The sequence below is a fragment of the Stegastes partitus genome, unplaced genomic scaffold, assembly GCF_000690725.1.
Source record: "Stegastes partitus isolate 25-593 unplaced genomic scaffold, Stegastes_partitus-1.0.2 Scaffold360, whole genome shotgun sequence".
Taxonomy (NCBI): domain Eukaryota; kingdom Metazoa; phylum Chordata; class Actinopteri; family Pomacentridae; genus Stegastes; species Stegastes partitus.
The window spans coordinates 277148-300174 of record NW_007578091.1 but is presented as its reverse complement, the minus strand read 5'-3'; the positions used below and the strand labels follow the sequence as shown (position 1 = coordinate 300174).

At 41.1% G+C, this 23027-nt stretch overlaps 4 protein-coding genes across 4 annotated transcripts in view; 2 read left to right on the top strand and 2 right to left on the bottom strand.

Annotated features, from left to right (window-relative positions):
* lrmp (lymphoid-restricted membrane protein) overlaps positions 1 to 2701 on the top strand; it is a 47704-nt gene extending 45003 nt beyond the window's left edge. Inside the window, exons 38-39 of the mRNA XM_008284476.1 lie at positions 323 to 477; positions 1686 to 2701. Coding sequence (XP_008282698.1) covers positions 323 to 477; positions 1686 to 1828 — 298 coding nt within the window. The 3' untranslated portion in view covers positions 1829 to 2701. The remainder of the gene's footprint in view (positions 1 to 322; positions 478 to 1685) is intronic.
* On the bottom strand, positions 2574 to 10501 carry dnai7 (dynein axonemal intermediate chain 7). The gene is made up of 15 exons (XM_008284480.1): positions 10466 to 10501; positions 10107 to 10191; positions 9874 to 9962; positions 9670 to 9774; positions 9322 to 9459; positions 9011 to 9145; positions 8808 to 8911; positions 7975 to 8151; positions 7611 to 7729; positions 7148 to 7311; positions 6913 to 7072; positions 6614 to 6828; positions 6100 to 6258; positions 4148 to 4261; positions 2574 to 3057 (listed from the first exon to the last, which is right to left on the bottom strand). The coding sequence occupies exons 1-15, from the start codon at positions 10499 to 10501 to the stop codon at positions 2779 to 2781; spliced, it is 2079 nt and encodes a 692-aa protein (XP_008282702.1). The 3' UTR covers positions 2574 to 2778.
* Positions 10502 to 10843: 342 nt separating this feature from the next.
* lyrm5a (LYR motif containing 5a) lies at positions 10844 to 12681 on the top strand. The gene is made up of 3 exons (XM_008284475.1): positions 10844 to 10960; positions 11117 to 11190; positions 11269 to 12681. The coding sequence occupies exons 2-3, from the start codon at positions 11146 to 11148 to the stop codon at positions 11479 to 11481; spliced, it is 258 nt and encodes an 85-aa protein (XP_008282697.1). The 5' UTR covers positions 10844 to 10960; positions 11117 to 11145; the 3' UTR covers positions 11482 to 12681.
* On the bottom strand, positions 12569 to 22576 carry LOC103359241 (sodium-coupled monocarboxylate transporter 1-like). The gene is made up of 17 exons (XM_008284479.1): positions 22352 to 22576; positions 21143 to 21262; positions 20783 to 20848; positions 20648 to 20699; positions 20504 to 20571; positions 19474 to 19512; positions 19215 to 19330; positions 18160 to 18300; positions 17884 to 18013; positions 16675 to 16763; positions 16408 to 16517; positions 16210 to 16277; positions 15936 to 16022; positions 14635 to 14825; positions 14332 to 14435; positions 14141 to 14229; positions 12569 to 12583 (listed from the first exon to the last, which is right to left on the bottom strand). The coding sequence occupies exons 1-17, from the start codon at positions 22574 to 22576 to the stop codon at positions 12569 to 12571; spliced, it is 1710 nt and encodes a 569-aa protein (XP_008282701.1).
* Between the last annotated feature and the right edge of the window lie 451 nt (positions 22577 to 23027).

Genomic DNA, 23027 nt, shown 5'->3' with positions numbered 1-23027 from the left:
AGCTGCTGACAGCTTTTTCATTACGATGCTGATGTGAATGGTTCTTGTTTGAAACAGGTGGTTAAAAAAAAAAAAAAGCACTTTAATTGGAGCCAACTTTTAATTTCAGCTCATTTGCTTCCTGCCATCCATCGCACAAGTTACCACAAATGATGCACAGATTTTTTACCAAAAGCGTTTTTCCTCCTACGACTCACCACAAATCATTTTTGGTAACTTAACTCTCTCTGGTAACGTTTTCTCATTTTTCTCCGTGTCCATCCGCCTCTGCTGCCTCTTTATCTCTTCCTCCTGTGGTGACTTTTTGTTTTCCTTCCTCCAGCCCGAGCCCTTCGTCCAGCCCGACGTCCACAGACCCAGGGATGGCTCAGTCTCTGTCCCACGGCCTGACCAGCTCTCGGGCCGCGGCGGCAGCAGCGGTGGCCAGAGGAGGCAGGGGCCTCTGGCTCTGGTTGGCCATGGTGGTGGTGCTAGCAGGTACGCTAATGTTTTTTTTGTGTTTTTGTCTTTTAAATCTTTTAGACAAAAGTCACTCTGACATCAGGGGAAATAAACAACCAACTATGTGCTAAATAAAACCTGTACAAATTAGCAATTTTGCATCAAACCCTCAAAAGTATGGATTAGTTTTTAATTACTCTTGCATATCCTGGGTCACTAGCTACCTAGTGCTAAACTAGCATCACTTGGTTTGTCATTTATGAAAATATTAGTCATTTGTAAATGTCAGAAATGTTTAGATTTTAATTTAATTGATTTTTTAGTGCAGACTGATATGCATTTATACTAACATACCATTTATATCATGTAAGACACATTTCTGTATCACTGTGTCTGGTTTTAGGCATTATAACAGACAACACTGCCACCATGAGGCCACACTGGAAACTACAACCAATGTATTATTAGTACAAATAAAAAATGACACATACCCTAAAAATCCCTTTTACGTTCTGCCACCAGAACATTGTTAAAGCATTGTTAGAGAGCCGACATTATGCACATTTACAGGTTTATAGTTTTATTTTTAGGGTGTACTTGAATATATAAACCTGCTTTAACGTTCGAAAAAACACTATTCTGTAAACTGCTGTAGCACCTTCAACTTGAACATTCCTTCTGTGCAGCATAACAGTTAGAATGATGATAAAAAAACAATAAATAAATAAAAGTGAACGTTGAATTAGATTACACAAGTTTGGAGATGTACAACATTTTTGTCAAGTGGCCACAGGTGTTAGGAATACTGGAATGTGCCTCTACATCCTGTAGATGTTTCACTACTTACATGTTTAATTTGCTTCCTATCTGCAGCCTGCAGTTCATCCCTGAATGCTTGTTATGTGACTGTTGGTTGCAGATGACTCACTCATAATTTCACAGTTGTCAGAGGAACAGAATTTTTAGTTTCACAGCTTCTAAGTAGAACAAATGACTTATTTCTGGCTATTTTTTTTTTTGTTTGTTTCTGGCTATTTTTTTTTCTGTTTTTTAAAGCAACATGCATTTAAGGGGTTGAGGCTCTGATGGTTTAAAACAAGTAGTTTGAGGAACACTAGGAGGATCAGTTCTTGGTTTTCACTGCTTATTCAGTCACTAGTGACCCCAAGATAAATCAGGTTTGGTTTCCTGCGCAGCTTGAGTCTAGGAAGTAATATTTACATCCCACTATTTGTTCTGTGCAGCTCTCCTGGCGCTGCTGGCCAGCCTGGTGATGCAGCCGGCCGTGGACGCGGCCCCCGTGGGGACCGGGGACTCCTGGATGACCATCCAGCAGCTGCTGTGGCCCTACACGGGGCTCCGGCACAACGGACAGCCCCCCGTCTAGCCCGGGGCCCCCGCGGGTGGATGGTGCTCCCGCCCGTCGGCCCTCTGCAGAGCTTTTCTGCACACTGGCGTCGGTGATGGAAGGAGAACAGTGTGCGACTCCCGAGCAGAGGCTGTCGGGATGTTTACTGGTGCCTGAAGATTCCTAAAACGAGACTTTTGCATTGGCAGCACAGGCCGGGCCTCGGAGGGATAGTTAACCCTGCCCAGGATTTTATGCATCACCTCACGTTTGCTAAACTAGTTAGTCTGTGTGTGTGTGCGCATGTGTCTGTGTTTACGAGAAGCAGTTACAGGTCGTCCCTCACGGCGGACGTCATGCTGTCAGTGCTGCTGGCCGCCGTCTCCCCGGATCGCCCGTCCAATCAGGGTGCATCAGACACCGGAGCTGGCGCTGATCATGCCACTATACCACTAGAATGATAGCACTGATGAGTCCGTCAACGCGCTGCTCCGACTGTGCCACACAGCTTTTTAAACACATTTCACGGATCCGGGAGACCGCCAGCCTTTTTAACGGGATTTTACATTCATTTCCTCATCGGTTGCAGAGGACATTTTATAACTTTTAAGTCAACAAACACTGGTAATAAAACTTTCATTTTAAGTGTTTTAAAGTGTTTATGAAATCTATATTTATGAGTTTGTTAGTTTTGAGTGGGAAGCTGTGAATATGTTTATTTTTGTTAAGTTATAATTCTGCATTGTTTCAGTCTGAACACCAAAGGGTTGTTTTGGTTTTTTTATTATTATTATTATTGTTTTCCTCTACAAGTTCTTGCTGTGGTTGTCACCGTTCAACTTCATACACTTTTGTATGTCCCAAAGAAGATGCGTGGATCTTTGCACAAATAAAGTAGCCAATTCTACAATACAAGGCGTATGTGATGTGATTCTGAATGCAGGTGTTTAAAATGTCTTTGCATCTGTTCTAATTGCATTTTTAGATTGTTATTGTGAGTACATGAGGGGTCTGGTGGCACACAGCAGGCTCTGCACCGCGTCCACGAACAGATGATGGGATGTTCTGGTCCGAGCGATGCCGTCGGGGCTCATGCTGTCCTGCAGCATGTGGATGAAGGTGGAGTTGAACTCGCTGCCTGGATGATGGTCTGGAGAGAACGCTTCACTCTCCTCCGTGATCTCCAGCTTTTGGTTCCTCTGAGCGCCCAGCAGGTAAAGACTCCAGCAACCTTCGGGCACGGGGGCGGAGTCGAGGTGCTCGCACACCTGGCAGAGGACGGAGCAGTCGAAACGGGTACAAAAGAGAAACTAGAAGTGTCTGTTTGCTGCTTGGACTCAGCTCGTGTCCCGTAAACCTCACCATGTTGACTTCACTCGTTTATTCGCCTCCATCATCTGAGAGGACCTTTTCTCTGTGGTTGCGTAAACTGCTGTCACTAAGCTGAAAACGTCTGATTGTTTGACTCGGTGCCAGTGCAGAGGTGGTTGAGATGAGCCTCCACATGTAGCCGGTGACTCATTTTATAACAGGGGGAGAAATATATTTATATTTATAGCCGGTTACACTGTCCTCTGACCAACACAGGGAGGCTGCAGGGAATATATTACTAGGCACTGGTAAAAAACATGGTAGTTAAAAAACTGAAAATCTGGCAGCAACTTTACCAGAGTGATAAAATAAAAATGGAGGACGACACTCATCTTCATTAACTTTAAAAATAGTGAACATAAAAGCAAATATCTGTAAAATAATGACTGTTATTGAAATACACTAAAACCAATTGTGTATTTTTACAGTCAAACATTATAAAAGAATGGATCAACATTTGTAAAAATCCAGATTTTCAAAAGTCATTGTACAGTTTTGGCCTGTTTTTTTAACAGTCAAGACGTAAATTAATCCTTTTTTTTTTTTCTAAAATTGTACTACATTTACACTTCATTTAACAAAACAAGGAATATCCGTTAAAGTACTAGTTTAAAAAAAAAAATAATTACACAATTTTTCTCCCAAGTAAGAGTAAATATCTGTAATTACATTTTTTAGCTGATATAAATTTTTAAAAAAACTTAAAAGTAGAATTTTTACAGTCAAAAATTGTACAAGAATGAACAACCATTTAAAAAATAAAAATGTTTAATGTAGACATTATTTACAGCTTAAGTCAGTTTATTTTCTGGTATTTATTTCTGTGATTTTACAAAATACTCTCTGTCATGTAACAAAAACAGGGACAATCTGCAAAGCAACTGTCAATTCCTAAAATAATTACAGTTAAAAAAAAGTGTCTGTTTGTGCATTTTACAGTGTAGTTAACGGGGAATAGGCTGCGTGTGTCCGTGTGAGTAAGAATACCTGCATGACCAGATGCTCGGCTCCACATTTAGAATTCCACTTGCTCCAGGAGAAAGCGCAGGCAGAGGCGAAGAGGGCCATCTGTTCGTAGGCAGCGTGTTCTGTCAGAGGGTCCTGAAGAGGAGGGAAACCACACAGGACGCTTTACAATGCAGCTAAAAATGTTAGCGATGCGCAAACAGGTAGTGCCTGTAAAGGCGTCTTAAAAGTAGCTTCAGTTTAAAACAGCTTGTGGTGCGATTAGAAGCACATTTTGAACGTGTGGCTTCTCTAAGTTGTTTTGGTTGAGTATAGAAAAGCAAGCAGCACCCAATGATTGACTAAAAATTCAATTAAATTTGCATAGAAAATGTAATAAAACCCAATAATGTCTAATATTATGTCAGCCAAATGAAACGAGCACATATGATTGATGTTTGTTTATGTCAGGGGTCATGTAGGTGTTGTGAACTCTCCTGTATTCGCCCTTCAAATGAGATGTTGCTGGACGCTGTTGGGTTGAATTCTGGTTGTTTTCACGAGGCAGTGTTTTGTTGGTAATCCCTGGTACAAGAGAGTTAAAAGGACTCTTTGGGGGAAAGTTAACCAGAGGGTCTCCAGTGCTGCTCAGAAGCTTATCTGACCAGGAAATCTGGATTCTTACACATCGATCTCGCAGCAACAGATGATAAGAACAGTCTTTTTTTTTTAATTCAAAATGCAAAAATCGTAGAATTTCAAAATGAAAAATGAACTTCTGTCAGAAGAATCGCATTATCAGTTTTAAGAAAACAAAATAACAGACTTGAAAGGTGTGACATTGCAGCAGTAGGGAGAAGAAGATGTAGGGAGGAAGTGATGTCATGAAGCAGACACACCTGTCAGCTGCTAACATGGAGGACAACAGAGAGTCAAATTGGGAAAAGGTGATTCCAGGAAGATAAAAGCAGCTTCTGGTCGTCTCTGCTTGAAACTGTGATGTATTAAAGTAAATGAAGTTGGCTTTTGGCCCCAGAACCAGCTGGATATGTGAAAGATTCCTGCTCCAGAAGAAGGTAAGTCGACTTTTTTCTTCCCAAATCTTCAGGTTTCTTCCCTTTTCTCCTGCCTCTGTTCAGGGTAGATTCAAACTAGCCTCTCCTGCCCTCCTTACCTCCCTCACCGACACTCTCATACCTCACATAAAATCACCCAAAACCTTCTAAACTGAACTGAACTGAGATGCTCTGGGGGAAGTGTTTAGATTTTCCTTTTCAGCACAATGAATTAGAATTAGTTTTTCCTGACTCTGCTCAGTTTATCGACCTTCGAGCGATTTTTGTGTTTGATTGTGGCTGATTTGAGTTGCACATGACCTGTTTTAAACAATGAAAGTGAACTGATGACAATGTTTTTCTTCTGTCTTGTGTGGTTTGGTAGTGAGGGGAGGTGAGCTCTCTTTTCTTTAGGAAAATATCTTAGATCACTGTATGGAGGCCGACTGCTTTGGATCTTATATTATCAGTCAAGTTAAGTGCTAATTTTATTACATTTTTCAAGAAAACGTCATGTTACTGGATGCTACAAAGCATCTAATGTGTGATTTAAAGGTGAACTTCTATTTAAATACACTGTGCAGTTTGTACAGAGACACAGAAATGTGACTAAACATCTGTGAGAACAAGATTTGAATTTTAGTGAAGCATGTCACTGTTGCACTGATTGCTGTAAAATGCTGGTTATGCATCAGTAAAGGTCAAAATTTTCATAATTTTATGCTCAAATACCTGCAACACTACTAACATCCTCACCAGCCCTAGTGGTGCTGCACTGAGCTACATCAGGAACCCTGTTAAACATCACCACATTAACCCTGCATGCTAACATTAGCACGTGTTAACACAGCACAGCTGGCCACATAAAGTCAAGCTCAGCTCAGATCCAGTGTCTTGTTGTTCTCTGATTTACATATGTAGGCAGTAAAGGCTGCAGACCTTGCCGCAGGTGCTGACGTATTTGTCTGTGTACTCATTAACGAAGACGTTGACCCCGGCGCTGATCATGGCTTTCTGCAGCTCTGAAACGCTCATCCACTTCCCCGTGAAGTGAGAGAGGCCTCGGTCTGGCTCCGACTGCAACATACACTGATTATCCTGTGAACCAAACAGACAGATTATAGCTGATAACATCTCCCAATTCATTCTTGTGTCATATGTGTCCAGTTCTTTCCAGTAGCGGGGTTGCAACATACAATGTATTGACGCCAGGTTGCTTATATCATCAATAATCCAGCACCAGGACTAAAATACAAAACATTTATGGTGAGAAACTCTCCGTCTCACCACATGCAGCTCTTAAATGTAATTTAGTGGGCAAAAAACAAGCAAAACACATAATAAACAAAGACGAATTTGACTCTTTGCATTGTTATCACTATTATTAATTTACATTTTTGTCCTGATAATCATGACATGAAAATCTAAGCAGCTCTACTTTACCACCTCCTACCTGAACAGTGATGCTGAGCTCGATTAAAGCCCCTCTGACAGTGAAGATGGCCGAGTCTTGGCCCAGCGGCCGCAGCTCCCAGCTCTGGAAGGGAAGGTTGATGTAGGTTTCCTGCATCAGCACAAAGGCCTGGAAGGAGTCCATCTTGAAGGAGATTTTTGCTTCAGCTTCCTCATAAGAAACATCGGTGATGCCGTCCATCCTCCACTGCTTACCTGCATGAGAAGGCAGTTTCATTTTTTGGTGCTTGTTCCTGACAATAAATAGGAAAATGCAGCGTGCGTTGCAGTCTCTGCTACCTGCAGCATCCCAGCGAGCCACTTGAGGAGTTCCAAGGAACACAACACAGTGTGGAAGTGTCACAGACGCCCCAACAGGAGGGCAGGAGAGGGCGTCAGTGCTGCCTAAGTCGGACTTCTCCGTGGGGTAGTGGAACATCTGCAGCCCTGTGTCCAGCAGCTACAAAAAAACAGACATGAAGGGTGAGGATGTGTGAGGCCACCTTCAGCCTGTTGGGTACAGTTTTCTGTTCACCTGTCGGATTTCCCAGCCGTTGACCTGGTGAGCCTGAGGCGGGAGGAGAAACACGTCGTAGTAGAAGACGCCACCGAGAGGCGTGAACTGCATCAAATCTACCACCTGGACGGCCTGGTTCATCTGAGTGAGCGGCACTGAGGGGCAAATCAGGTTGCCTTCAGCTAAAAGGAGAGAAAAGAGAATCATTCAAGGTAGAAGAAGAGCAGCTGGTTCATTTGTCTGCAGGTTTTTTCACTGTAAAATAACGTCCTGCACCTCTATGGAAACAGGCTAGAAGTAGAGAGAGAGGACTCAAAACTGCCTTTTGTGCAGCACAGAAGAAGGATTTTTGTCTTTGGAAAACTGATTTACACCGACTTTCACAGCAGTTGTTGACATAAACAAGTCTCCATCGGTTTAGTCGTTATATTCAGTAACAGCAGGTTTAAATTTCAGCTGCTTTTTGCTCCGAGGTTCTTACCTCCAAGTGCCTCCATCTGCGTCTGTACGTGGCTTTCTCGTCCTTCATCAGGTGCTGGACTGCTTTTCCTCGACTTCAGACTGATAGCACTCTGTAACATAAACAGTAAGAATGTAAACCTCACGTTGACTGCAGGACCCAGACCTGGAACTTTAATCTCACCTTCCTCCCTTCCAACCCTCGGATGGACCGAACCTCCTCCTCTGCTTCCTGCTGCTGAGCATCACTGTCTTCCTCCACCTCCCCGTTTTCTTTTGTCTCCACCTGCTCAGGTAAGTCGTCCAGAGCTTCCTCGCCTCCTGCAAGAGACCTGAGACCAGAGGAAGAACGATAAGAACACAGGAACAAACATCATAAAAGTGACAGTAGTAGGAAAGAAGACCTGCGGCTGGCTGTATGTGTTCTCAGGTGAGTCATCCTGGCCAGCATGGACAGGTGGTCGTGGTGCGTGTGGAGGATCCGAACAGCGACGTCGCTCACAGCCAGCTGCTTGGGAATCTCGAAGCCGAGACCCACCTCCTCGAATGTTAGACCTTTGAACCTGAGCAGATCAGTTAGAAGATGAGAGAAATACCACACCAGTCGGTTCAGCTTGTTTATGGGTGAGTAAACATTTTGGAATGCATTCTGACAGAGGAGAGAATTTTAGCTGCACATCTGGCAGCACAGTGGAGCAGCTGTTGGTGCTGTCAACTTGAATCTAGTGTTCAGCTGTGGCCTTTTTGTGTGGAGTTAGATAGATAGATAGATAGATAGATAGATAGATAGATAGATAGTTTTGTTCAAATGTCATGATTTCAAGCTCAGATTTAAAAGTTTTCTGATGGAACTGCTCGTTACAGAAAAACCATCAGAAAGCTGAGAATGATTCTTTCTGTTTTTACAGTTTTTAGCTCAGATAAATGGTGTAATTTTGTGGATTTTTGGTAAAGATAGTATTCATTTTAAACCTACCAGTTGGTTTTGGGGTTCAGAGGGTTAATTAGTGGCTAGATGTATTAGTGTGAGTGCACACGGTGTCTTTTTTTTGTGTTAGCTCTGTGATAGACAACAAGGATAGAGTCCAGCCCCCAGTGACCCTCTACTATAAAGCATGTATAGTTAATGGAGGCATGGATGGACCCTGCGTCTCCTACACATCATAACTCTTCGCTGTAGACCCGTGTTGCATCTTATGCTACAGTTTTAAACGCAAACCTGGGATTCTTCTTCATGTTGGCCCAGAGACACAGAGTAACCTTGTCGTCTCTGATCACCGTCTGCATGTTGCCTGTCTCCGTGTCGATGTTGGCGCCGGCTATCTGTTACCAGGGACACACAAAAAATGCTGATAGCGGGTTTCTTATAGGGGCAAATTGCTTCACAAAGCCTAAACACAAGTACAGACATGTTTCCTGTACCTTCAGAATCTCCTCAGTGGTGAGGTTGTGTTTAGAGTGGATTAGCTCCTGCAAATTTGTGACAGCCTCCTGGTACGTCTGGTTCTCTTGTGGATCCGTAGCATCTCTGAGCAGAACTTCCAGCTCCTCAACCAGCTGTAAAGAACAACAGCTTTACTCTCAGGTTTTTGGTACATACATTGTCTTACGTACAATCTTGCTACACCAGCTATAACCAGTAAACCAATCAAGCATTTATGTTTTGAAATAATGGCTTGTTGAAAGTACTCAGTTTTAATTACTAGCAAAACACATACACGTAACCTACAGACCTGCAGAGCGAGGTTACACTGCTTGAGCACAGCTGTGATGTTCACCTCTGGATCGTCTCTCCACAAGCTGATAAACGTGTTAATATCCTGCCGCACTGCCGGGTCTGGAGCACCGTCACAGCGCATGTATCTGTCCCACTGGACACAAAGCGTTAGGCTGCGTGTTATCATCAGGATGTTTGATCAGTTTTGTATTGAGTATATAATTTGGATGTTATTCTATCTGGACAGGGACAAAAACATAATATTATGTTATGGCTGTATAATAATCTTTTTCCATGCCGGTGTGTGCTTATGTTTGCCCAAGAGGCTCTCTCTATTAATACTCACAAACACAGAAACACACACCTTTGCTGTTTCCACAGCATCAGTTTTCCATTTGGTTACTGCAGTATGATTCTTCTCCAGTAGATGGCGCAGTTCGTTCAGCTCATCCTCTCTGCGCTCTCGGTCCTGTCAGCAGGTGGATAGATAAATGTATGGATGGTATTAGCACTTTTACCTAAATAAAGGATCTGAATTCTTCTTCCACCACTTCCACCAGGGTCTTACCTTTAGCTCTAGCCTTTCTACCTCCTTCTCCTTTCTCTCTCTTTCCAGTCTCTCCTGTTCTTCTCTTTCTGCCTGCAGCTGGGCTTCCTCTATAAATCAAAGGCACACATGGTACACACAGCACCACCTCAGCACATGTGCAAAAACTGAAGGAATCTCTTTTCTTGTCAATATGTGATACTCAGATTGTCATGCTTACAAGCAGCACCCATGCAGTATAGAGACAGGTGTACCTTCCTCTCGCAGCCTCCTCTCCTCCTCTTCTTGTTGCAGCTTTGCCTTCTGAGCCTTGGTCAGCTTACGGACCTTTTTGGACGACTTCAAGCCATTAAAGCATCACAAGTAAGTGTTTAGAAATGTCAAGTCAATGTTCAATCTGTACTTTAAAAGGGTTTTCAATGCTGAGGAGAAGGTGCAGTGACTGTACACTCCTGTATGATAGTGATAATTAGAGGAAAAGCTAGCAGGGAGGATGGTATACTGCAGTGTTGGCCTTCCTGCATTCAGCTTATCTATGCTCATAAGTGCTACGGGGGAATGTGCTGACTGCCTGTTGCTCATACCTTCTTTTTCTTGGGCGCCTATTACTCACAGGAGAAAACACAGAGAGAAAGTTACAGAATGGCATGCTTTAAAAACACAAATTCAGAGAGAAATAGGTAAGATACGGAAGAAAAGAGAACTGATAAGTTGTTCCTGCTAACTTCAAAGCAAGCTAGCTAACTCCAGGACGATGCCTACTTCTATCCAAAAGTTAATTTTAAACCCTTTTTTGTTGTTTTAACACAATCACTACATATATCGTTAGTTGCCGTTTAAATTTGTTGAATATGATCAGATTTAAGGCAATTTATTAGAGGAAAATGTCAAAAACTCACCATGTTAACGCTCCAACAAACTCTCAAGCGTCTGGGTAACTATAGAAACCGTTGCGCATGCGCGCTTGTGTGTTTTTATTTGCGACATAACGGCACGGCATACGGCAGTGTGTACAAGTGAGTTATCCTCTATGCAAAGGACAAACTGAAAAGGAGACTACTCTTCATTGTCGGGCTGTTCAAGTAAAACCACCAACAAAATAACACGCGTAAGTATTATTTTAATGTAATTTGATTTAATGTGGTCCTTGTTAGAGTTTGTGATAAATGTACAGCGTTAAATGCTAACTCGAAAGCTAGCTATTGACCAGCTAGCTAGTTTTGTTGTCATAACGAGCAGCTGTTTGCTTTTTCGTTCGTTTCAGAAGTGCCAAAGGAAGCCTTTGTTTCTGACATGGCCAACCCTTTAAGGGGTGAGGTTATCAAGCTGTACAAAAATGTAAGTTAATGCTTCAAAATCCACAAGTTTCGGTTCTTCTGCGTTGTTTTTTTAATGTGTTTCTTATCTCCCTACCAGCTGCTGTATCTCGGCCGTGAGTACCCGAAGGGATCCGCTTATTTCAGGGACCGTCTCAAGTCAGCCTTCATGAAGAACAAAGACGTGACGGATCCTGAGCAGATCAAGAAGCTGGTGGCCCGAGGAGACTTTGTCATCAAGGAGCTGGAGGCTCTCTATTTCCTCAGGAAGTACAGGGCGATGAAGAAGAGGTATTATGAACCCGAGAAATAGCAACACACAGCTTCAAATCACCGTCCTGGGATGAAACACACACAAAGGGAACAGTTAACCGAAGTGCGATCTGTGTGTCAACAATGTGTCATAGCTCAGATCAGTTTTCTATGTTCACTTACACACCACTGGACACCCATAACGTCCCAACAGCAGCTCTTCTGCCTCACAGGGGGGGGATGGAAAACTCTATGACTGATATTGGAATAGCAATTACAGAAAGTTTATTTTTATATGGGGGAAAAAAAGAGAAATTTAAGGCCAGTGCTTCAAATCTCAAATACTGTATCATGCTATTAACATAGATTTTCTCTCACAGAGTTCTGGTTTGGCAGATTTGTAGCGTTGCACAAGTCAGCATTTCATTTGAGGGGTGTGCTGTGAAGCCAGACTGATGAGTTTTGAGACGTTTGTTGAGCCTGAAGTCGGAGTTTTCAGTAAGATAGCACTCATTTACACCTGGATAGATCACTGTGGCAACTTCACCAGAGGTAGTGATGCTCAGAGTTTCAGATTTAAATCGACTGTAAGAAGAGCCTCCCTTTCTGATCATATTATCCATGAGCAGTGCAGATTATAAGATCAGAGAATACAGTAGACCTGCAAACCTGTTGAGCTGTAAGTTTGTGATGCCACGGAGTGAAACTAAGTTTGATTTGTTTGATCCTGATTTGCTGCTGCACATCAGAGTAAAACAGATCTAATAACTTACACCATTAACAGTTTTCTATCGACATTCCTCTCTTGCCTTATTTGCAGCAGCAGTGCTTTAAGGGATAATGTGTTCTTTATAGCTTTCCATAATAACAACCTCTTCCTTATAACTGAAGTAGTTCATTTTGTGCAAAATCTAGTAAAGAAAACCTGCGTTGACAAAGAAAACTATGTGAAACTTGCTTCATGGTGCACCCCTCAGCTCAGTTGATCCAGTGGATGGCCAAACTGTGATTGTTATAAGGAGTTAACACAGACAGCTGCATGATCTGTATTAAACTGTGGAGGGATGTATCAAAGGAACTGAATCATGTACACCCAAGTGTTTGTGTTCTGTATATATTTGTGGTCAAATTTCTTGAAAAGTGAATGTTCATGACTCAATGCACTATAAGACAAAAAAATCAAAAGTGTTACGAAAATGTACATATATTTTTTTAAAACTGTGATGCCTCGTGCCATAATAAATAATCTGAAAAGAAACAACATGTGGCTAATTTCATTTGTGCCTATTTTGCCTCTGTAACATTACACATAGAAAAATAACATGCAAAATGCACAACTAGCTGTTTACCTGGATCAGGCGGGGTGATCCATGGACAACACAAGCTACTCGGACACAAGTCGGGGCCTGATCACCCGTGGCTGGGTCGCCTGGGAGAGGGTGTATGATGTTGCAAACACCCAATGACCCCAGGATACATCACTGAAGATGTGTCTGAGAGTTGCACGTGTAGTTTATGTTAAGAACTTTATTCTACTATTTTGTCTGTTGTACATTTCTGCAAATTAGTGCACATTTAATGAAGCAATACTTCATTTAAATGTTTAAACAAGACTTAAGAATTCCAAAAAATAGATGTCTTAATGTAAGTAATCAAGTGGGGAAGTTTCCTGTTGATATCTTTTAGTTTAAACAGTGTTTTCCAATAAAATTGTTTGGAATTTATATTTCTTATGGAATATGTACCATTTCTCAAAATGAGCTTTTTCTCATAGTGAGCCAGAAACTTCCACTGCAGCATACTGTTGTGGAAATTCTGGAGGAGGCTGATGTAGGATGAGGAACCCGACACAGAGAGACACACCGGAGACTCAGATGACTTAGGTTGAAATGAGGTTTACTGATCAGGAGAAGTGACACCAACAGAGAGGATTTCTCTCACACCTTCGGTCTTGTACCCTCCGTCGTTGGGAGCCACATCTAGATTCATGGGTGAAAGGAAAGCAAAGATAGTTCGGTGCCTTGCTGCAATCTGGCCTTGAGAGATACAGGGAATGCCTGCCTGCCTGTCCTACAATAGATCTATATGAGGTCACAAATCTATAGAAGATTGGCACATCTGCTACAAATACTACTTTTACATGAAGGGGTCGATCGGAGGAGCTGAGGGGAAAAGTTCAGCTCTAGAAACTTAACTCCAAGAGAGGAAAGTAGTTTTTCCTTCACACATGCCATACACCAAATTTTCCTGTTTTATTTCTATCTTTCAAAGGTTTTGTTTGAGAAATTTGTTCATATATCCTTCACAATCTGACTTGTAGTACACTTTATGCTGAAAAACTTGTTGAAACTTGCTGTTTTTTCTAGCAGTTGACAGTATTTTCTGATTTTGGAGATGCCCCCGTGTACATCTCCCTCTGTTAATACCTTTGTCTGTCATGTATAAACAAAATGAATGTCTCCATTTCTGAATTAGAGAAAACATCTTTAAACTAGACAAAATGCCAGATTCAAATCCCAAAGCTGTCATTTCTAACAAACAGCTACATTCTATGTGTTTAAACTGATTTTTGTTAAGTAAATCTCAGAATTTGTGCTGCTCCCTGTCTTGTTGCTTGGCCCGTGACACGTCTCTCTTTTTCTGGTGATCTGAGGAAGAAAAAGCAGAAGTCAGCAGCTGTTTGTCGCCTTTTAATGCTTCCTTCCTCCAGCTGCACTCACCTTTTCTTTGAGAAACTTGAACAGGTGATAGGAAAGCGTGTCTTCTCTCTTTAAAGTCAGCGTCGGGTCCACCTTCTCCCTGTGGCCTCCTGTAGCGTTCAGTGGGAGGAAAGCATCAAAAAGGCGATGAGATCTGATTTCCGAAAACAGTGAAGGTAACAAAGTGCGGGGATAAAAGGGTACTTATTTACCTGTCAGGAGGCTGACTATTATTCCTACAATCAAAGCTACAAGAGTTCCAATGACACCGTAGTAAAGGTAGGAAATAGAGTGCCAACCATCTAGTCCACGATGACTGGTGGTTAAAGGAAATAGTGATTACAGCATATTATTGACATGTTTTGCAGAATATGACTGTGAATACATGAGAAAGTGTTTTAAATGAACCTTAATTTGCACTATTTTGAGTAAACGGAGCCTTTATTTATTTAGATTTGGTTATCCCATCTGATCACAGCCAGTTGCACACTTACATGTCAGTGCTGTTGTGCGACATCGCCGTGGTAAAGGGAGCCAGTTGTGTTGGCAGAGCAGTGAAAGTCGAGTTGAGGCTGGTAGTGAAGTTGCAGCCCTCTGTGGTCAGTGGCAGAGGACGGGTCATCTCTGGGGTAGGAGTGGAAACCAGAGCCCCGAGGATCACACAAACACTCGCCATGACCCCAGAAACAAGACCTGACAGACATCCCTGTAGGAAAACATACACAACAAGGACATCAAATAGCAAACTGTGTCGCAACCAAAGAATAAATAATGAATCTAGACTTGAACTGGGATTTTTTTGCTTATGGTTAGCTTGATACATCAAATGCTTTGTGAGATGTTTAAAATTGAAACTTTAATTTTTTCATACATTGAAATTTAAGACTTTTCTCAGGAACTGTTCAACCAAAAAGCATGAAATCTTCATTGCTGTTGCTCATCAAGTAGATCAAATAATGTCTGATTAGGAGTGAGTTGAAATTCAAAAAAAAAAAGCTTAAGTCGCCATGCACATTAACAAAAAACAGAAGTCAACAAGTGATAGTTTCTCATGTCACAATGATGCAAAACAAAGCATAAAGAGTCCTTAGAGAAAATGTTGTTTTTGTTGACCTTTTATAACCGATTGAGCAGGTCTGTCAACAAAAACACAAATATTGGTCAACAACCTATCCGAGTACAGCACAGATCTCTAGTCTCAAAACGATTCCTACAATATAACTTAAAATATATATATTTATTTGTCAGATACGACTTTGTAGGCATAAACCTCGGTTTGGAGACTTGTCACGTAGCTTTGCGTCATTTTTGCAGGTAATTATCACCGCATTAGGTCATTTGGAGACTATAACAAAGGTCAAATGCATCGATTTGTTGGAATAGTGAGATTTTTCTAGTGGGAGACATTCAAGCCTCGACATATTTAATGGTAATCTAATGTACTTACGTGTGCAAGGCTACAGTGGTAAATTAATTCTCATGATCGTTGTGGAACCTGTTTGATTAGAACAAAATGGATTCTCTTGTTTCGCTTTGCTCTCCATTGGGAATAAACTTGGCCTTCAAGACCAAAGTCATGAGCAAATCAGAGATGGTCGAGCAGAAGGCCCCATAATTAATGTCTGGGTAAAGAATATTCCAGACTAAAGAAAGTTTTCTACAATATCTCTGACATTTTAGTCATGAAATGAGCAGCCAACAGCAACCTGGAGCAAGTAAGTATAGCAAAGTTATTTATTCACAATTCAAGATTCATTTGTTTTGTGATCGAATGAGGTCATAAAATCACATTGTGAGATTACGGGAATGGACTTACTTTGGAGTTGGCAAATGGGCAGAGGATACCCAAAGTGAACACGCCAAACATGGAACCCTGAGTGACCCCAGAGACGATGACAGATGCCTGTTTATTAAAGAGACACACAAGTTCAGTTCTACCTCAACAACACTGTATGCAGATGATGATCTGTTCTATATAGATAAGGGATGGATTTGGATTGCATGTTGTCAAATTTTCTTCCCCAAATTTACAATGAATGCATTGTCCCTATGTTTGTTTGCCCATACGTTTGTTAAGACATCTGCTCTACCTGCATCAGCCCTCCCATGAATGATGCCAGTCCAGCCATGGCAACGAATAAAACTCCATAAACGAAACCTGCAACAACGTTACATAAAACTGGGATTTAGTAGATTTAATTAACAGAATTCATTATACCAGCATTCGATACACAAGTCATTCATGTAGCATGCAGCATATATATGGTAAACAAGTATGAACCACTTACTCAGTCCTTTGGACAGGATGGACAGTTGTTTTGCAGACAGACTTGTAAACGGTTTGATCAGATCCTCCAGAGTCACTGCAGCCAGCGAGTTGATGGTGCATGAAACTGTGCTGGGGTTGAAATAGCAGCAAAAACTGTTAAATATATGATGTAATATATCAAAAAGCTGCTTAATTATGATAAATGGAACTTGGAAGCAGTAATTCAGTACAAAATGGCAACACAAGTGTTAAATGGGTAAAAATGTAAGAAATGCTGCGTATAAACCTCAGAGTGCCACTATACACTGCTGCAAAATAAAGTCCTGGAAGGCCTGGGTAGCCTGTCAAGATGTCCATCACCAAATACGGCATCAGCTATTGAGAAAAGATTAGAGAAATTAATGCATATGGCGTACAATGGGAGTTATTACATTAAACATTGACGCCTCAAAGTAGGAACTCAATGCAACAAAAGTGTACACGCCTGTGATCACTGACACACTAATTAGAAAACCTCTGATCACAGAAACAAAACTGGGACCTCCTGTGGTTTCCAATTAGTCTAACTGCGTGAACATGGTTGTAAAATAAGCTGAACTTTCTCAGTTTTGGAGCCATGGGCTGTTTATTTTCATGTTTGCATCAGACTTTGCACAGTGGTTATCAGTAGAACAAATGAGTTTCTGTGGGAGCTCAGCCAGTGTGAAGGACAGTGTATAATGTAAACCTCTATGAATGGCATCCAAGAAAAAAAAATCTGTTTAGCACGAAAATGCAAAAACAAACTTTGCTTAAAAAAAATAAAATAAAATAAAATAATGTTGATGAATGTTGGTAGAGCATTTGTTTTGGTCACATATCCATTTCAACTTCGATAGGGTCTGACGTGAACCAGGCCAAGAGTCTGTACTACGAAGCAGGTTCAACATATCCAGGATATTTTATTATCTGGCTTTACCTAACCTAACAACCACACTTGGGATATATGGTCTTACAAATCTGGTTACAAACTTAGTCAGTCAACCAGGGTTTCTGAACTTGGATGTGAGTGCATTCACATACACAAGAGTCTCCAACTATAATATTAGAAAAATATGAAGATTGTAAACTGATAATAGAGATGAGTGAAAGTAACTGTGTGAATGTTAACGGACTTATCGATATCACCATCAAATTATTGGGACACAAGGAGATCTGACTATTCTTACAGCTGTATATTCTATTCAATGAACATCTTGCTTAGTTGCACTCTAAAAAACCCAGAATAAATGCAGACTTAAACCCGAAGTTATCTTGCTAACTTCAAATCCTGCTTTGTGAATGCATAGTTCTGACAGAGAAGCACAGAGATGTGATTATATGGGAGTGCAAAAGGTGTTGGGGAGATGACATCTATAGATGCACCATGAGCTCCTGTGGATATATCAAAACACTGACTAATCAAGATATATTTCAGCATGATACCAATCCAAAGCACAATGCCTGAGAGTGTTACCTGATCAGAGGCAGAAACCAGTCCAGCAGTGTGTGGATCACAGCTCTTGTAGACTGAATAAAGACACAATCCAGCAAACACAGACGACAGCAAGACGGCCATGAGACCCAACAGGTTGATGTACAAGGCTCTGCAAATAACACAACGATACAACCAGGTGAAATGCATGAACACAACCTTAGAATAATCACGAGCTTTCCTATGAATCCGTCCAATGAAATGGATGTGAGAAGAGTTGCTCTGGCCTGAGTTCTTCTCAGTGAAAATGCTACTCACACTCTGGCGTGAGTGACGCTCTTGCAGGAGATGTATGTCTGAACCTGAGCCTGGTTGGTGCCGTAGGTGGTGGTCCAGCCGAACGCCCCTCCGATAGTGAGGGTCCAAAAAGTGTTTCTCCTCTGAGGGTTCGGGTCGAAGCTGGGGAACCACATTACCGGGATGGTTTTCAGTTCACGGAAGTTGAAAGGTGCAAAGCTTGATTGAACCTGCACAAATTCTTTTTCCTAAGAACTTCAAAGTCAGCTAGACTTTTTGGTTCTTGAAGACATCGCACTCCTCGTCCAATGGGCTCCTTTACCTCTGACTGACTGATGATGCGTCCCAGAGTCCCATCAGTCACAACTCGTATGACTAATGGCCCTTTAACAAGACTGTTGGTGAAACTTTCTTGGTAGAAGTCTCAAGACTGCGGAGGTGGTGTACATCTTGCACCAGGCCGTACCCGCATCCACATCAGGTCTTCAAGGTGAACAGCCTCGGGCATGTTGGAACAAGACAGGTAGGGGAAGTCGGCAAGTTGGATCTGTAACTTCAGGCCAAGGATTGGCTCTCAGGTGCCCCGGGAGCTCAACTGGTTGAGCGGGGGACCCATAAACAGGAGCTGTAGCCCTTGATGCAGCGGCCATGGGTTCGAGTCTGCTTTAAGTGGTGGCATAGATTCCGTCCTCTGTTTAAAGATGGCTATTTGTTTTTTTCATGTGGTTATTTGGTCTCATCTATATATAGGTCTGTGCACTACAGTGTTGTGTTTGGGTGTTTTGTCCTTAGATTGTATTTATCTAAGAGTCTTGTTGGATTTGAAATGCTCGATATGTTTGGAGAAAATCCAAGAGGGGCTTTTTGATGCTGGGGATATGTGGTATTGGTTTGCAATTTAGCCATTGACTTCTGGGTCATAAAGATCCGGGTGATGTATATCTGAGACTCCCCATCATTCAGTCAGAAGGGAAGAGGTCTTTGGGATGAGATTTGAAATGTCTTCAAGAACCAAAACGTTCCTGAAGCTCTTATCATTATGATGACCTGGCAGACTTTTTCATTTTCATACTCACTCCCACAAGTTGATCCTTCCTCCTTGTTGGGCATCGGACCAGATGGTGCCGACTCCTCCTTGTAACATCACAGCCTTGATTATGACAGACAGGTTGCCAGCGAGCATTACTCCAATCTAAGAAGAATAGGGATATTTCACATAGATACTGCAGTGCTCCCCAGCGTTAATCAAATGTGGTTGTAATTTAGATAAAATTATAAAAATTTAGAGAATTCCAAACCACTCCTGTATGGTAACACTACATCCACACCTCCTACCTGGAGCACACAAGTCCACACCACCGCCTTCATTCCACCCTGTAGCAATGGAAACCACAACACAGGAAGTGTCAAGTAGAACAACTGTTAGAGAGTTCCCTCTGGCTGAGAGACATATTTAGGTTCAAGAGCAAAAAATATAGAAGTGAGAACTGATTTGCTGTTGAATTACATTGATTTTTATATCAAATATTGGAGTTTGTCGAGCACTATTTGGTTTTCCTCTGATAGTCCCATTTGAGCAAAATATTTTGTCTTAAGATGCCAACATCTGAATAAAGAAAACTAGTTCTTGTCAAATTATACATGTAAATATTAATGTAGGGGTACCAGTAACTGACTTTGTTGGACATAATATTGGGAAACAAAATAAATAAATTGGTATTTTAAATGCCAATATTGGAGTCATTCAATCTCAAATCACCAAAATGTTTTTCATGAACCAAGCAGATATTGAGGCAGGAGTTAGCCATAAAGCTATATTTAGGAACATCCAGTACTTTCCGAGATAGTTATGCTTTTGTGACAACATCTAAAAACTAACAATGCCAAAGTAATTATCTGATCTATTTGTCCAATATTGCAGATTTTAAATCAATGACAAGATAAGAAATAACAGTGAGAATTCCGAGAACAAAGAACATAGCCTCAAATTACAATTTGTGAAAAACAAGCTGAATGTTAGTCAACCGGCAAATATCCTAAAACATTTTTATCTCAGACAGTCCTGGATACATCAATGTAAAATTTCATTGATGCCACTGAATATCCATAGTTAGAGATGAAAAAGTTTCAAGCAAATCAGAGATGATCAAGCAGAAAGATGGAAAAAACCAATTCGCCAAATACTCGAATTTAATCCTGGAAAAACTTCATAATAAATAATTTTTCCAGTAAGAACACTTTAAAAAATACTACAAAGGAGCATTTAATAATTGGCTTAGAGCAAATTTGATTTGTTCTGTGTTGTTGTTGTTGTTGTTGTTGTTGTTGTTGTTGTTGTTGTTGTTGTTGTTGTTGTTTTACTAACCACGGTGCAGTAAAGAGTACAAACGACGGCTGTTGAAATAATTACACCCCACAGATCCGTACCAGCCCCTGTAGAGACAGAACAACAGAGAAAACTGACGTAAACCGTGGCTGTGACTCACCGCTGTAAGTAAACACAACCTACCTTGGTTTAAAGCAAGAGCTGGAGCGTAAATGATCAATCCATTGAGGAGTATCTGTGACGAAAACATATAAATCTTTAATTAATACAAATAAAAACTCCTCCAGGTGACAGATGTGTGGGTTTTCTTTTACTCACTGCCTGAGCTATGAAGAGCAGCGTTCCCAGCAGACGGATTGTTCTGTTGAAACGCAGCTCCAGATACTGGACAGAATCAAAACACAGACAAGTTACTCATTATTAAATGAAAATAGACCCACAGTTAGACTTCAGACAGTCCAGATGGCTCTGGAACATTTACCTCCCCTAAAATCTGACGTTCTTCAGCTGCTTTATCGTTGCTCTACTTCTAATTCAACTCATTTCGAAGGTGCATCTTGTCCTTTTTATTCCACTATCAGTTATATTTGTTAGGCTATTTGAGAAACAAGCAAATTATTTCACACTGTCCTCCTACAGCCATACGACGTGTCATCCATCAGATTCAGTCCGACTCACCTCGTAGACGCTGGTGATGTTCAGCCTGTAGAAGAACGGCAGAAAGATCTCAGACGAGACGACGATGGCCACAATGTAGGAGATGCTCAAGAGTCCGAAGATGGCGCCGTACTGGTACACCTACAGGTGAGAGAGCTTTGTTAAGTTTACAGTAAAACAAAACCATGAGTATTGATGAACAATGACACACAAACACAAGGTCAGCAGCCCAAAAATTAAAGTAAAGTAAAATCGTACATATGAAAAATGTTGTATTTTATTCTTTTTTTCCTGCTTGCTTTTTTGTATATTCTTATATAATATTTATTTTGTGTGCTTGCGACTGTGATAAAACTATTTCTCTTGTGGATCACTGAAGTTTATCGAAGTTGAAAAATCCAGATAATTTAAGTTTGTTCACTGTAAAGAAAACGGTAAAGTATAACACAAAAAAGCAAAAAGTGCGAAATGCTCCATCTACACACACATGTTATAACCTTCATCTTACATGAAAGCATTTATTTAAAACATGTACACATGTAAAAATTTTCAATTATCCATAACAGAAAGATAGATAATCAGATTTTATTTCAGAGTTTATTTAGTTTTACTGTTGTTTTACTTCAGATACTAAAAATTCTGCCTATTTTTATAATATTGTTATTCTAAAAAATTATTCCAAATTCCATAAAATTAAAAGTTTTTTTTTGTTTGTTTGCTTTTTACAGTGCAGCATATTAGAAACACAAGTATAGATAACAGAATTTTTAATATTATTATTATTTATTTATTTATTTTTACTGATGTTCCTACATTTTTTGCACTTTCAGCTCAACTTTCTCCACTGCGGGATTAACAAAGGCTGAGTTTAGCAGAGCTGAGCTTAACCAGAATCAGAATCAGAATCAGCTTTAATGGCCAAGTATGTACACAACATAGAAGGAATTTGGTGTTGGCTGTTGGTGTCGCCCAGGAATGAGCAAGGAGAATAATAGAAATAGGAAAAATAAAAAAATAAAAGTAAAATGACTACAGCAAGTAAAAAAATCTAAATCAAAATATATAATAATAATAATAATAATAATAATAATAATAATAATAAACTAGCAGTGCAGTTGAATCGATATTATTATCCATCCTGAGCAAAATACAATCCAGCAACAAGAGGAATCTGCAGTAAAAAAAAAAGACTTTAAAGTCCATGACAAGGCCGAGCTGCTGTCACTGTACCTCCACTGGGTTGGTGAGCAGCGTCACAGATGACATGAAGGTGGTGATGAGGGACGCAGAAACAGGCAGAGCAGTCAGCTTCCGGCTCCCGGTTAAGAAATGTCCGGCGCCTCCTTGGCCTCTGGCGGTCCATCCGGTGTAAACCCCGATGGCGGCGGACAGAACCAGCAGCATGGCAAACACCACGTAGTCGGCCACCACGAAGGAGCCGGTCACCCCTGGCATTTTAACACTCTGTTGGCTGTCCTCTGCCTGTAAACCCCTGGAACCTGTTGATAAAATCCCACAAGAGATCAGTTTAGAGAAATAAGATCAGTGTTTTGTTGTGACAGGAGGCCGATCTGAGCTCAACCTCACAGCAGCAAAGCAAAGAGGAGAAGCAGCTTCTCTCGGTGTGATACTAATTTACAGATGCATCTCAGTATAGAACATCCTGTGTTGAGAGGAGTTACACAGCTGATAACAGACGGTCCAATTTGCAACTGTACCGGACAAGGTCACCGGGACTTCATCAGGTCCTACACAACATTCTGCTGCTTGTAAATCGTCTGTATGCACCTTAGTTTCTGTCTTTTTTTTTTTGTTCCTTTGTACCTATTTATATTATTACTTTATCTTTTGTTTGCTTGTGTTAAGCTGCTTTTTCCACCACTGTCCGCCCTCTTTTGTCCGTAGC